This window comes from Mobula birostris, chromosome 1 (genome assembly GCF_030028105.1).
Source record: "Mobula birostris isolate sMobBir1 chromosome 1, sMobBir1.hap1, whole genome shotgun sequence".
NCBI lineage: Eukaryota > Metazoa > Chordata > Chondrichthyes > Myliobatiformes > Myliobatidae > Mobula > Mobula birostris.
In genome coordinates this window covers 222,082,464-222,095,097 of record NC_092370.1, presented here as the reverse complement: position 1 = coordinate 222,095,097, position 12,634 = coordinate 222,082,464, and the positions used below count along the sequence as shown (strand labels likewise).

Here is a 12,634-nt window from a genome sequence, read left to right as displayed (position 1 = left end):
TCAGTACCACCCCTCCCACAGTGAGACTACCCCCATCAGTACCACCCCTCCCACAGTGTGACCCTCCCTCAGTACCACCCCTCCCACAGTGAGACTACCCCCATCAGTACCACCCCTCCCACAGTGTGACCCTCCCTCAGTACCATCCCTCATACAGTGTGACCCTCCCTCAGTACCACCCCTCCTACAGTGAGACTACCCCCCTCAGTACCACCCCTCCCACAGTGAGACTACCCCCTCAGTACCATCCCTCAAACAGTGTGACCCTCCCTCAATACCACCCCTCCCACAGTGTGACCCTCCCTCAGTACCACCCCTCCCACAGTGAGACTACCCCCATCAGTACCACCCCTCCCACAGTGTGACCCTCCCTCAGTACCACCCCTCCCACAGTGAGACTACCCCCATCAGTACCACCCCTCCCACAGTGTGACCCTCCCTCAGTACCATCCCTCATACAGTGTGACCCTCCCTCAGTACCACCCCTCCTACAGTGAGACTACCCCCCTCAGTACCACCCCTCCCACAGTGTGAACCTCCCTCAGTACCATCCCTCATACAGTGTGACCCTCCCTCAGTACCACCCCTCCTACAGTGAGACTACCCCCCTCAGTACCACCCCTCCCACAGTGAGACCCTCCCTCAGTACCATCCCTCCCACAGTGGGACTACCCCCCTCAGTACCACCCCTCCCACAGTGAGACCCTCCCTGAGTACCATCCCTCATACAGTGTGATCCTCCCTCAATACCACCCCTCCCACAGAGACTACCCCCATCAGTACCACCCCTCCCACAGTGAGACTACCCCCTCAGTACCATCCCTCAAACAGTGTGACCCTCCTTCAATACCACCCCTCCCACAGTGTGACCCTCCCTCAATACCACCCCTCCCACAGTGAGACTACCCCCCTCAGTACCACCCCTCCCACAGTGAGACTACCCCCCTTAGTACCATCCCTCATACAGTGTGACCCTTCCTCAATACCACCCCTCCCACAGTGAGACCCTCCCTCAGTACCATCCCTCATACAGTGTGATCCTCCCTCAGTACCACCCCTCCCACAGTGAGACTACCCCCTCAGTACCATCCCTCCCACAGTGTGACCCTCCCTGAGTACCGCCCCTCTCAGTGTCACCCTCCCTAAGTACATCCTCTCCCACAATGTGACCCCCCAGTACCTCCTCTCCCATAATGTGACTCCCCTCAGTACCTCCCCCCCACAGTATGACCCCCCTCAGTACCTCCCCTCCCACAGTGTGACCCCCTCAGTACCTCCCTTCCCACAGTATGACCCCCCTCAGTACCTCCCCTCCCACAGTGTGACCCCCTCAGTACCTCCCTTCCCACAGTGTGACCCTCCCTCAGTACCTCCCCTCCCACAGTGTGACCCCCTCAGTACCTCCCTTCCCACAATCTGACCTCCTTCAGTACCTCCCCACCCACATTGTGACCGCCCAGTACCTTCTCTCCCACAATGTGACCCACCTCAGTACCTCCTCCCCACCCACAGTGTCACCCTCCCTCAGTACCTCCCCTCCCAGTGTGACCCTCCCTCCATTCCTCCCCTCCCACAGTAAGTGAGATGAGGGAGTGGGGGGCGCAGTGCTGGGAGAGGTGCCTCACCATGGTGACAGCCTGGATCTCAGATGCCCTCTGGGCCAGGCCTTGCTGTAAGGAGATACCACTGTCCTGCAGCCTGTTGACAGCAGCCATCATGTCGTCAGTGTGGATTGTCACGGACAGCTCTCTCAGCCTGGAATTGAGGTCCTGCAGGCTTTTCTCCTTCTGTCTGTTGCTCTCTGCCAGCTTCTGCCATGAGGGGAGCAAGCAGAGGTGGGGGTCAGAATCAGGGCAGTGTCCACATCCAGAGAGATGCCCCAACACCCTCACATCCACCCACCACACAGCACCGTGAGTCACCGGGGAGGGCGTCTCTGACAGCAGACTGGCCCACAGGATTCAACAAACAACGCTGGGAAGATGCTGGACCTGAGAACCTGAATTGTCGGGAAAGGTTTATCCCTGGAGTGTAGGAGAACGAGGGGAGATTTGACTGGGATATATCCAGTCATGAGGGGTATAGGCAGGGTGAATGCAAGCAGGCTTTTCCCACCAAAGTTGGGTGAGACTAGAACTAGAGGTCATGGGTGAAGGGTCAAAGGTGAAACATTTAAGGGGAACTGGAGGGGGATTTCTTCTCTCAGAGAATGGTGAGAGTGTGGAACGAGCTGCCAGTGGAAGTGGTGGATGAGGGTTTAGTTACAAGATTTAAGGGAAGTTTGGATGAGTACATGGACGGGAGGGATATGAAGAGCAATGGTCCAGGTGTGACTGGAAGGGGCTAGGCAGACCAGGACAGCAAGGACTGCACAGGCTGAAGGGCCTGGTTCTGTGCTGGAGTGCTCTATGAATAAGTTTGCCTTTTAGCCGAGGGGGAAGACCCTGGTTCTCACCCTTGAGGGTAAGAACCTCTCTCATGAAGGATGGGTTTTCCCCCATTAGAGTTAGACAGCACAGAATTAGGCCCTTCTGCCCATTTGGATCATACCATCCCATCTGCCCATATCCGTCTAAACCAGGGGTTCCCAGCCTTGTTTATGCCACAGACCCTTACCATTAACCGAGGGGTCCATGAACCCTGGGTTGGGAACTCCTGCTCTAAACCTTTACACCTCAAGTGCTGAAACACAGGATCTCCAAGAACTCGGTCTGACCAACATTGGAACTGCCAACAACCGGGGCTGGTGGAGAGATGTCGGAGAATGGGGCAGAGGCTGAAGTCTGACCCGCTGTCACCTGCTTGAGGGGCTGAATGGCCTCCTACGGTTGCAGAAGTCCTGACTCACCTGTACTGTGAAGAGCTGTTTGTTCAGGGACTTGGCTGACGTGCAGTCAATATTCTGGGAAAGCAGGTCCTCTGTGCTCTGAATCCAGGACGTGGCTGAATCCATCACCTGCTGGAACTCCTGCAGGCACTCCGGAATCTGCTCCCAAACACAAGCAGCCCTCAGTGCCAATCCCTATAGGGCTAGATATTTCTGTCTATTGTCACACACTCCAGCGCAGGAACAGCACAGGCTATATAATGAGTAAAGATCCCTCTACGCTTCCCTTGGTCAGACACAGAGTGAAGCTCCCTCCACACCGACCCATCACATACCCCTGGGGTCAAAGAGCCTGTCCCAGCACGCACTTCCAACAGGAGACAGAGAGTGAAGCTCCTTCCACACCAATCCATCACACTCTCCCAGGGTCAGACACAGAATGAAGCTCCCTCCACACTGTCCCATCACACACTGCTGAGGTCAGACACAGAGTAAAGCTCCATCCACACTGTCCTATCACACACTCCAGGGGTCAGACACAGAGTGAAGCTCTATCAACACTGTCCTATCACACACTCCCGGGGTCAGACACAGAGTGAAGCTCTATCCACACTGTCCCATCAGTCATTCATGAGGTCAGACACAGAGTGAAGCTCCATCCACACTGTCCCATCACACACTCACAAGGTCAGACACAGAGTGAAGCTCCATCCACACTGTCCCATCACACACTCACAAGGTGAGACACAGAGTGAAGCTCCATCCATACTGTCCCATCACACACTCACAAGGTGAGACACAGAGTGAAGCTCCATCCACACTGTCCCATCACACACTCATGAGGTCAGACAGAGAGTAAAGCTCCCTCCATGCACGCTATCACACACTCCCAGAGCAAGGGGAGCTCCTGAGGATAGGGTCAGTTAACCTTCTATTCAATTATATTAACTTTATACTGACAAGATGTTTGTCTCTACAAGCGGGGTAACAGCTGGTCCCTTAGAGAAGTGCAATGCCATCAAACCAGTCTATACGGTGACACCAGGGATAGCCGATGCTGAAATCTGGTTTTGTGAAACGTTGATGATGTTTGACAGACATCACAAGATCACAAGACAAAGGAGCAGAAGTAGGCTATTCGGCCCATCGAGTCTCTCCGCAGCTCCCCCATGAGCTAAACTATTCACCCACCTAGTTCCAATTTCCGGCTTTTTCCCCCGTATCCCTTGATACCCTGACTAATTAGATACCCGTCAATCTCCTCCTTAAACACCCCCAATGATCGGGCCTCCACAGCTGTATGTGGCAATGAATTCCACAAATCCATGACCCTCTGGCTAAAAAAATTTCTCCTCATCTCTGTTTTAACCGGGTACCCTCTAATTCTAAGACTATGGCCTCTTGTCCTGGATTCACCCACCAAGGGAAACAACCTTTCCACATCTACTCTGTCCAACCCTTTCAACATTCGAAACGTTTCTATGAGATCCCCTCTCATTCTTCTATACTCTAATGAATACAGTCCAAGAGCCGACAAACGCTCCTCATATGTTAGCCCCTGCATTCCAGGAATCATCCTCATAAATCTTCTCTGAACTCTCTCCAACATCAGTATATGCTTTCTAAGATAGGGGGCCAAAACTGCACACAGTATTCCAAATGAGGTCTCACTAAAGCCCCATAGAGCCTCATCAACACCTCCTTACTCTTATACACTATTCCTCTTGAAATGAATGCCAACATAGCATTCACTTTCCTTACCGCCGATCCAGCTTGGTGGTTAACCTTTAGGGTATCCTGCCCGAGGACCTCCAAGTCCTTTTGCACTTCCGATTTTTGAATTTTCTCCCCATTTAAATAATAATCTGCCTGATTATTTCTTCTTCCTAAATGTACAACTGTACATTTGTCAACGTTGTATCTCATCTGCCATTTCTTTGCCCATTCTCCTAAACTGACTAAGTCTCTCTGCAACCTTTCCGTTTCTTCAACATTTCCTGCTCCTCCACCTATCTTGGTGTCATCCGCAAATTTAGCCACAAAACCATTTAATCCATAATCCAAGTCATCGATATACATCGTAAAAAGAAGCGGCCCCAACACCGACCCCTGCGGAACACCACTAGTAACCGGCAACCAATCAGAATAGGATCCCTTTATTCCCACCCTTTGCTTTCTGCCTATCAGCCAACGCTCCACCCATTCCAATATCTTTCCTATAATTCCATGGGCTCCCATCTTATTAAGCAGCCTCATATGCGGCACCTTATCAAAGGCCTTTTGAAAATCCAAATATTATTTTAGTATTATCTCAAAGGTATTGAATATAGATATCTCTCCTCATCCTATTACTGCTATCTTTGGATTACCTAAAATTTCCAGTAATCTTTCTCCTTCAGCCCGTAGAATGATTGCATTTCTTACTTTAATGGCGAAAAGATGTATTTTACAACATTGGAAAGAGACTAATGCTCCAACTACGTTTTTTTTGGTTCTCCCAGACGATATTATGTTTAAATTTGGAGAAAATTAGAAGTAATCTTTATGATTCTTCAGTTAAATTCGATCAGACCTGGAGATCTTTTATTCAACATTTTCATTTAATGTAATTTTTTTTCCCTCGGTCCATATTTATATTCCCTTCTTGTTTTTTTTTAACTGTTTTTAATGGAGGTCGGGTTTGAGGACGTGATTTTAAGTACTTTAACTCTACTTGTTTCCTAGTTAGCCCATTGCTTTGCTTTGCTTTTAGTTCAGTTGCACGGTGGGGTTTTTTTTACTTTTTCTATTGATATATATAAAAATTAGTATACTGTTATATTACCTTGTTATCCTATGTTTAAATTGCACTGTTTGTATTAATTTTTTTCTGTATTAATATTTCCTGTAATATATTATATTCTAACAGTGTATTAGTGCCTATATGGCTTACCTTCTGTGTACTTATTCAATAAAAAGATTTAAAAAGAAAGAAAGAAAGAAAATCCAAATACACAACATCCACAGCCTCTCTCTTGTCAATCTTATTCGAGATTACCTCAAAAAATTCCAATAGGTTGGTGAGACAGGATCTTCCCTTCATGAAACCATGCTGGCTTCGGCCTATCTTGTCATGCACCTCAAGGTATTTCATAACCTTGTCCTTGAGGACTGACTCCAATGTCTTTCCAACTACCGATGTCAGACTAATAGGTCTGCAATTTTCTTTTTGCTGCCTCCTTCCTTTCTTAAATAATGGAACTACATTTGTGACCTTCCAGTCCTCCGGAACCATGCCAGAATCTATTGATTCCTGGAAGATCATTTCCAATGCTTCCACAATCTCCAAAGCCACCTCCTTCAGAACCCTTGGGTGCACCTCATCCGGACCGGGAGACTTATCTATTCCTAGTCCACTTAGCTTCCCAAGCACTTTCTCTCTAGTTGTCTTGACTGTACCTAATTCTATTCCCTGATACCTCTGGCTATCAGGTACATTGTTCATGTCTTCCACTGTGAAGACTGATGCAAAATACTCATTCAGTTCCTCTGCCATCTCTTTGTTATCCATTATAATTTCTCCAGCACCATTTTCAATCGGTCCCGTATCTACCCTTGTCACTCTTTTACTGTTCATATATTTTTAAAAAACTCTTAGTATCCTTTTTTATGTTAATTGCCAACTTTTTTCCTAATGACTTTCTTAGTTTCCTTCTGTAAGTTTTTAAAAGTCTTCCAGTCCTCATTTTTCCCACTAATTTTTGCTTCCTTGTACGTCGTTTCTTTTGCTTTTATTTTTGCCTTAACCTCTCTCGTTAGCCATATTTATGCCATTTTTCCATTCATGATTTTCTTTTTTCTTGGAATATATTTTTCCTGCATTTTCCTTATTTCTTGTAGGAATTTCATCCAATTCTGCTCTGCCGTCCCTCCATTTAGCTTACTTTTCCAATCGACTTGGGCCAGTACCTTTCTCATACCACTGTAATTTCCCCTGTTCCACTGCAATATCGATACACCTGATATCAGCTTCTCTTTTTCAAATTTGAAACTGAACTCAATCATATTATGATCCACTGCTTCCAAGGGGTACCTTTACCTCCAACTCCCTAATCACCTCAGGTTCATTACACAGCACCCAATCCAAAACAGCCGGTCCCTGGTGGGCTTCTGGACAAGTTGCTCCAAAAAGCCATCCTGTAGGCATTCTACAAACTCCCTCTCCTGAGATCCAGTACCTTCCTGACTTTCCCAATCCACTTTCATATTAAAATCCCCCATAATTATCTTGACATTTTCCTTCTGACATGATTTTTCTATTTCTAGCTGTAACTTGTAGTCCACATCCCGGCTGCTGTTTGGAGGTCTGTATATAACTGCTATTAGTGTCTTTTTACCCTTGCCATTTCTTAATTCTACCCATAAGGATTCTACCTCTTCTGATCCTATGTCCCTTCTTTCTAGTGATTTGATATCGTTACTTACCATCAGGGCCACGCCACCCCCTTTACCTACCTTCCTATCCTTCCTGTACACTGTGTATCCTGGGATATTCAGCTCCCAATCACATCCACCATTTAGCCATGACTCGGTGATGGCCACAATGTCATATCTTTTAACCTGCAGCTGTGCAGCAAGGTCATCCACTTTATTTCTAATGCTGCGTGCATTTAAGTACAGTACACTTAGATCAGTATCTGTTGCCGATTTTGCTAAATTTCTATTTTGCAGCAAATTATCCTGTATATTCACCGTCGTGTCCTTCTTGCCATCTTTGCTGCACAGTATTTTTGACTTATTTCTATTTTCCTCTTCCTCGACCCTAACACCTTGGTTTCCTTCCCCTTGCCAACTTAGTTTAAACTATCCCTAACAGCTATATTAAACAATCCCACCAGGATATTAGTACCTTTTGAGTTCAGGTGTAATCCATCTTTTTTGTATAAATCATACCTTCCCCAAAATAGATCCCAATGATTCAAGAATTTGAAGCCCTGCCCCCTGCACCAGTTACTTAGCCACACACTCATCTGCTTAATTCTGCTATTCTTACCATCATTAGCGCGCAGCTCAGGCAGCAACCCTGATATTATTACTCTGGAGGTCCGGCTTTTCAATTTTCTTCCTAGCTCCCAGTAATCTTTCTTCAGGACCTCCTCTCTTTTTCTGTCTATGTCATTGGTACCAACATGTACCAAGACTTCCGGCTGCTTGCCCTCTCTCCTCAGAATACTCTGGACTCGATCTGAGACATCCCGTACCTTGGCACCAGGAAGGCAACACACCATCCAGGTACCCTTGTCCGGCTCGCAGAATCTCTTGTCCATCCCCCTTACGATGGAATCCCCTATAACTACCGCATTTCTTGCTCTCTTGATTTTGGCACTGGGCAGAGTGCCAGAGTCTTGTTCACTGTGGTCCTCCTCTGTCAGGTCTGCCTCTTCAACAGAATCCAAAACGATATATCGATTTCTGAGGGGGACTGTCACAGGGGTGCTATCCACTACCTCTCTATAGGTAGTATCTATCACCTCCTCACTTTCCTAATTAGCCGAAAGTCATCAATTTCCATCTCCAGCACCTTAACACGGTCCTTCAGGAGCCTCATCTCAGTGCATCTGGTGCAGATGTAATCCGTGGGGAGGCTGGGAGTCTCCCAGGGTCCCCACATCTGGGGACCCTGACATGCCAGGGTTCCTCACGAAGGTAACAAGCAGGGCTGAAGAAGGGGCAGCTGTAGATGTGGTGTGGCCGGATTTCCTGAAGGCATCTGACAAGGTCTCACATACAGGTTAAAGCACGTTCAGGGCTCATGTGTTACGGGACGTGTGTCGACCTGGTTGTATAGTCCTGGTGATCCAGGCCATAAACAACTTACAGAGGACCATCTCAAGAGCAAAACAACAATTCTGACTGAGGTTAGGGGCGGAATCAGATGTATATAAGCTCTGGCAGGGCTTGCAGGCCATTACTTCCTGCAAAGAGAATCCAAACATCATGAGTGGCAGCAATACTTCACACTTCACTCCCAGATTAACTCAACAGTGTTTACCCTCGCATTAAAAGGGAGAATGAATCACAGCAATGAGGATCACTGCAGCATCCGATGACCCTGTGGTCTCTGTCGCAGAGGGCGACGTCAGAATGCTTTTCAAAAGTGTGAACCCTTGCAAGACGACAGACCCCATGTTGTACCTGGTAGGGGCTCTGAAAACCTGTGCCAACCGACTGGCGGGTGTGTTCAAAGGCATTTTCAATCTCTCAATGTTACAGTCAGAAGTTCCCACCTGCTTCAAATGGGCAACAATCATACCAGCGTCCCAGAAAAGAAGGGTGGGCTGCTTCAATGACTATCACCCACTGGCACTCACATCTACCGTGATGAAGTGCTTTGAGAGGTTAGCCATGGCCAGAGACAACTCCTGCCGAAGCAAGGACCTGGACCCACTGCAATTTGCCTATCGCCACAATAGGTCTACAGCAGATGCAATCTCACTGGCCTTGGATCACCTGGACAATACTAATACTTCAATTCATTGCTGTTCCTCCAGCACTTTGTGTTCATTGCTTGAATTTCCAGCATCCGTAGATTTTCTCTTGTTTGCACTGTATGCTTTTTTTTTTACTGATTGTGTACCATCTTGTAAAAATTGTGTATCGTTTACATTTATGTTTTTCTTGTGAATGCTGCTTATCTGCTGCTCTGTGCCTGTGAGGCTGCTGGTTTTTCACTGCACCTCTGCACCCACGGACTTGCGCCATATCACCACAAACTCAGCTTTGATTCATTTACAACCTACAAATTGGTAAATGGATGTACTATTGTCATGTGTACAATGACAGATGACAGTAGCAAGATCACTCCTGGATTACCAGGCACTGTTCTAAAACCTTTTAACCTCCTCTAAGTTTAGTCTAACACTTTCCTCCCATGTAGCCCTCTAAGTTTCTTTCATCCATGTGTCTATCCAAGACTCTCTTAAGTGCCCAGAATATACCTGCCTCTACCACCATCCTTGGCAGTGCGTTCTACACAGCCACCACTCTCTGCGCAAAAAACTACCTCTGGCATTCCCCCTACTCTTTCCTCCAACCACCTTAAAACTATGCCCCCTCATAATAGCCATTCCTGCCCTGAGGAAAAGTCTCAGGCTGTCCACTCGACCTATGCCTCTTCCTACACACCTCTATCAAGTCATCACTCATCCTCCTTCACTCCAAAGAGAAAAGCCCTAGCTCACTCAACCTATCCTCATAAGGAGTGCTCTCTGATCCAGGCAGCGTCCTGGCAAATCTCCTCCGCACCCTCTCTAAACCTTCCATGTCCTTCCTGTAAAGGTATGGAGGCTTCCCCGTACAGGATCGAAAAAGGCTACAGAGGTTTGTAAACTCAGTCAGCTTCATTATGGATATATAACCCTCCCCATCAATGAGGACATCTTCAAAAAGTGATGCCTCAAAAAAAAGGTGGCTTCCATCATTAAGGACGCCCCACCACCCAGGATAAGCTTCCTTTTTGCGTTGCTATCATCAGGGAGGAGGTACAGGAGCCTGAAGGCACACATTCAGCATTATAACCATATAACAATTACAGCACAGAAACAGGCCATCTCGGCCCTTCTAGTCCGTGCCGAACTCTTACCCTCACCTAGTCCCACCGACCTGCACTCAGCCCATAACCCTCCATTCCTTTCCTGTCCGTATACCTATCCAATTTCTTTTAAAATTACAAATTCGAACCTGCCTCTACCACTTCTACAGGAAGCTCGTTCCACACAGCTACCACTCTCTGAGTAAAGAAGTTCCCCCTCGTGTTACCCTTAAACTTTTGCCCCTCAACTCTCAACTCATGTCCTCTTGTTGAATCTCCCCTACTCTCCATGGAAAAAGCCTATTTTAGGAACAGTTTCGTCCTCTCTGCCATCAGATTTCTGAACATTACCTTGGTATCTCGCTCTCTTTTTGAACTTTTTTAATTTATTGTATTTGTTATCTATAGGAACTTTTTATGAATTGTACTGTTCTGCGGCCAAAACAACACATTTCATGACACGTGTCAGTAACGATAAACCTAATTCAGGTTCTGAGGCGACAAGAACGGAACATGATACTGCGAAGGCAGAGGCCGGTTGAAGAAGGTGGGAGACAGGGCCGCGGGATTTCACCTTGTTGACCAACGCTGATCTCTGCTCTGCCAGCTGAGACACCTGCTGGTACAGCTGGAAGGAGTCTAGCAGAGAGTCCATCAACTGCTGGGCCGGCCCTGGATCTTCCTCCGCCAACTCCTGTACGTCGCCATCCAGCTGAGAGAGGACCGAGTGCCACGCATCAATCTCACTCCAGATGAGCTGAGAAAGAACAGCGAGACAGACAGAGTTTAGTACGGGTAGGTGCGAGGTATGGCACGTGGGCGAGGCAGACTGGGGCAGGGTATTGGATCTGGATGCTTTTATGATCTAAAGATTCTTTGGAAGTCAAGAATGAGGCATTAAACTCCCTGCTTTTGTAACACTTACTGAAAGTATCAGCAGCAAAGTAGGAGAAGCAGAAAGAAGAAGCAAGGCGAGAGAGAAAGAAAGCAGCAAAACGTTAAAAAGACTTCTCAAAACAGACTGCACCAAACAGAAATTCTACTGATAACAGTTAACCACTAAGATACCCAGATTCAGGTGAGATGACACACAACAATGAAATCAAGAAGATTCCAGAAAAGTCCAGAGGCAGCGGTAACCACTGAACAACTCACTGAACAATCACATGTATGTAGGTGATCAGATAAAAAAACTAACAAGCGTAGGAAAGTTAAACTACAAGAAAAACAGCAGTGCTACACCCCAGTGCAACAAGGGCACGCACGGCAGGGAGCAAGGGACAGAGGGAGTGGTCCAGAACAGAGAGGCCTCGGGGAGCAGGCACACAGTTCCTTATAAAGGGTGACACTAGTAGAAAGAGTGGTGAAGGTCGCATTTGGCACGCTGGCCTTCATAGGACATAGAACATTACAGGCCCTTCGGCCCACAATATCGTGCTGACCTTTTAACCTACTGAGATCAATCTAACCCTTCTGTCCTACGTAGACCTTTTTATCTGTCATCCATCATCAGAGTCTTATAAATAACCCCTAATGTATCTGCCTCCACCACCACCCCTGGCAGGACGTTCCACACATTCACCGCTCTGTGTAAAAAACGTACCTCTGATACCACCCCATTCTCTCCTCTCATCATTTTAAAATTACACCCACTCGCATTCGCCATTTCCACCCTTGGAAGAAGCCTCTGGCTCCTCGTCAGTCAGGGAACTGAGTACTGGAATTGGGGCGTCGCGTTACAGTTGTACAAGACATCGGTGAGACCACGAGTGCAGAATTGTGTGCTCTTTTCATCTCCTCTATTTGGAGATACAGCACAGTAGCAGCACTTTCCGGCCCCAAGACCCCCGCCAGCCAAGTGCAAGCACGGGACCAATTAAACTACTAACCCGTACATCTTTAGAATGTGGTATGGTAGGATACAGGAGGACCCAGAGAAAACCCACATAGTTACGGGGAGAATATATAGACTCCTTACAGACAGCAGTGGGAATTGAAGCCTGGGTCACTGGGCTGCCCCTCAAAAACTCAGTTCAGGTCACCCTGCTGCAGGATTAAGCCGGCAAGGCTGCACAAAAGATTTGAGGACAGTACTGGGAATGGAGAGATTGAAAAAGCTCGGTCGTTTTTCTCTGGAGGGCAGGAGACTGAGGGATGACTTTACAGAGGTTTATAAAATCATGAGGGAGTGTAGATAATGTGTACGGTGACAGTCGTTTCCCCCAGGGTAGGGGAGT

General features: G+C 47.6%; 1 protein-coding gene across 5 annotated transcripts in view; it reads right to left on the bottom strand.

The window, feature by feature from the left end:
• LOC140205041 (nesprin-2-like) overlaps positions 1-12,634 on the bottom strand; it is a 209,158-nt gene that overhangs the window by 161,972 nt on the left and 34,552 nt on the right. For all 5 annotated transcript variants that reach the window (XM_072272150.1, XM_072272167.1, XM_072272130.1 and 2 more), the window contains 3 exons: positions 10,972-11,154; positions 2,849-2,986; positions 1,626-1,811 (listed from right to left, as the gene is read on the bottom strand). In XM_072272150.1, coding sequence (XP_072128251.1) covers positions 1,626-1,811; positions 2,849-2,986; positions 10,972-11,154 — 507 coding nt within the window. The remainder of the gene's footprint in view (positions 1-1,625; positions 1,812-2,848; positions 2,987-10,971; positions 11,155-12,634) is intronic.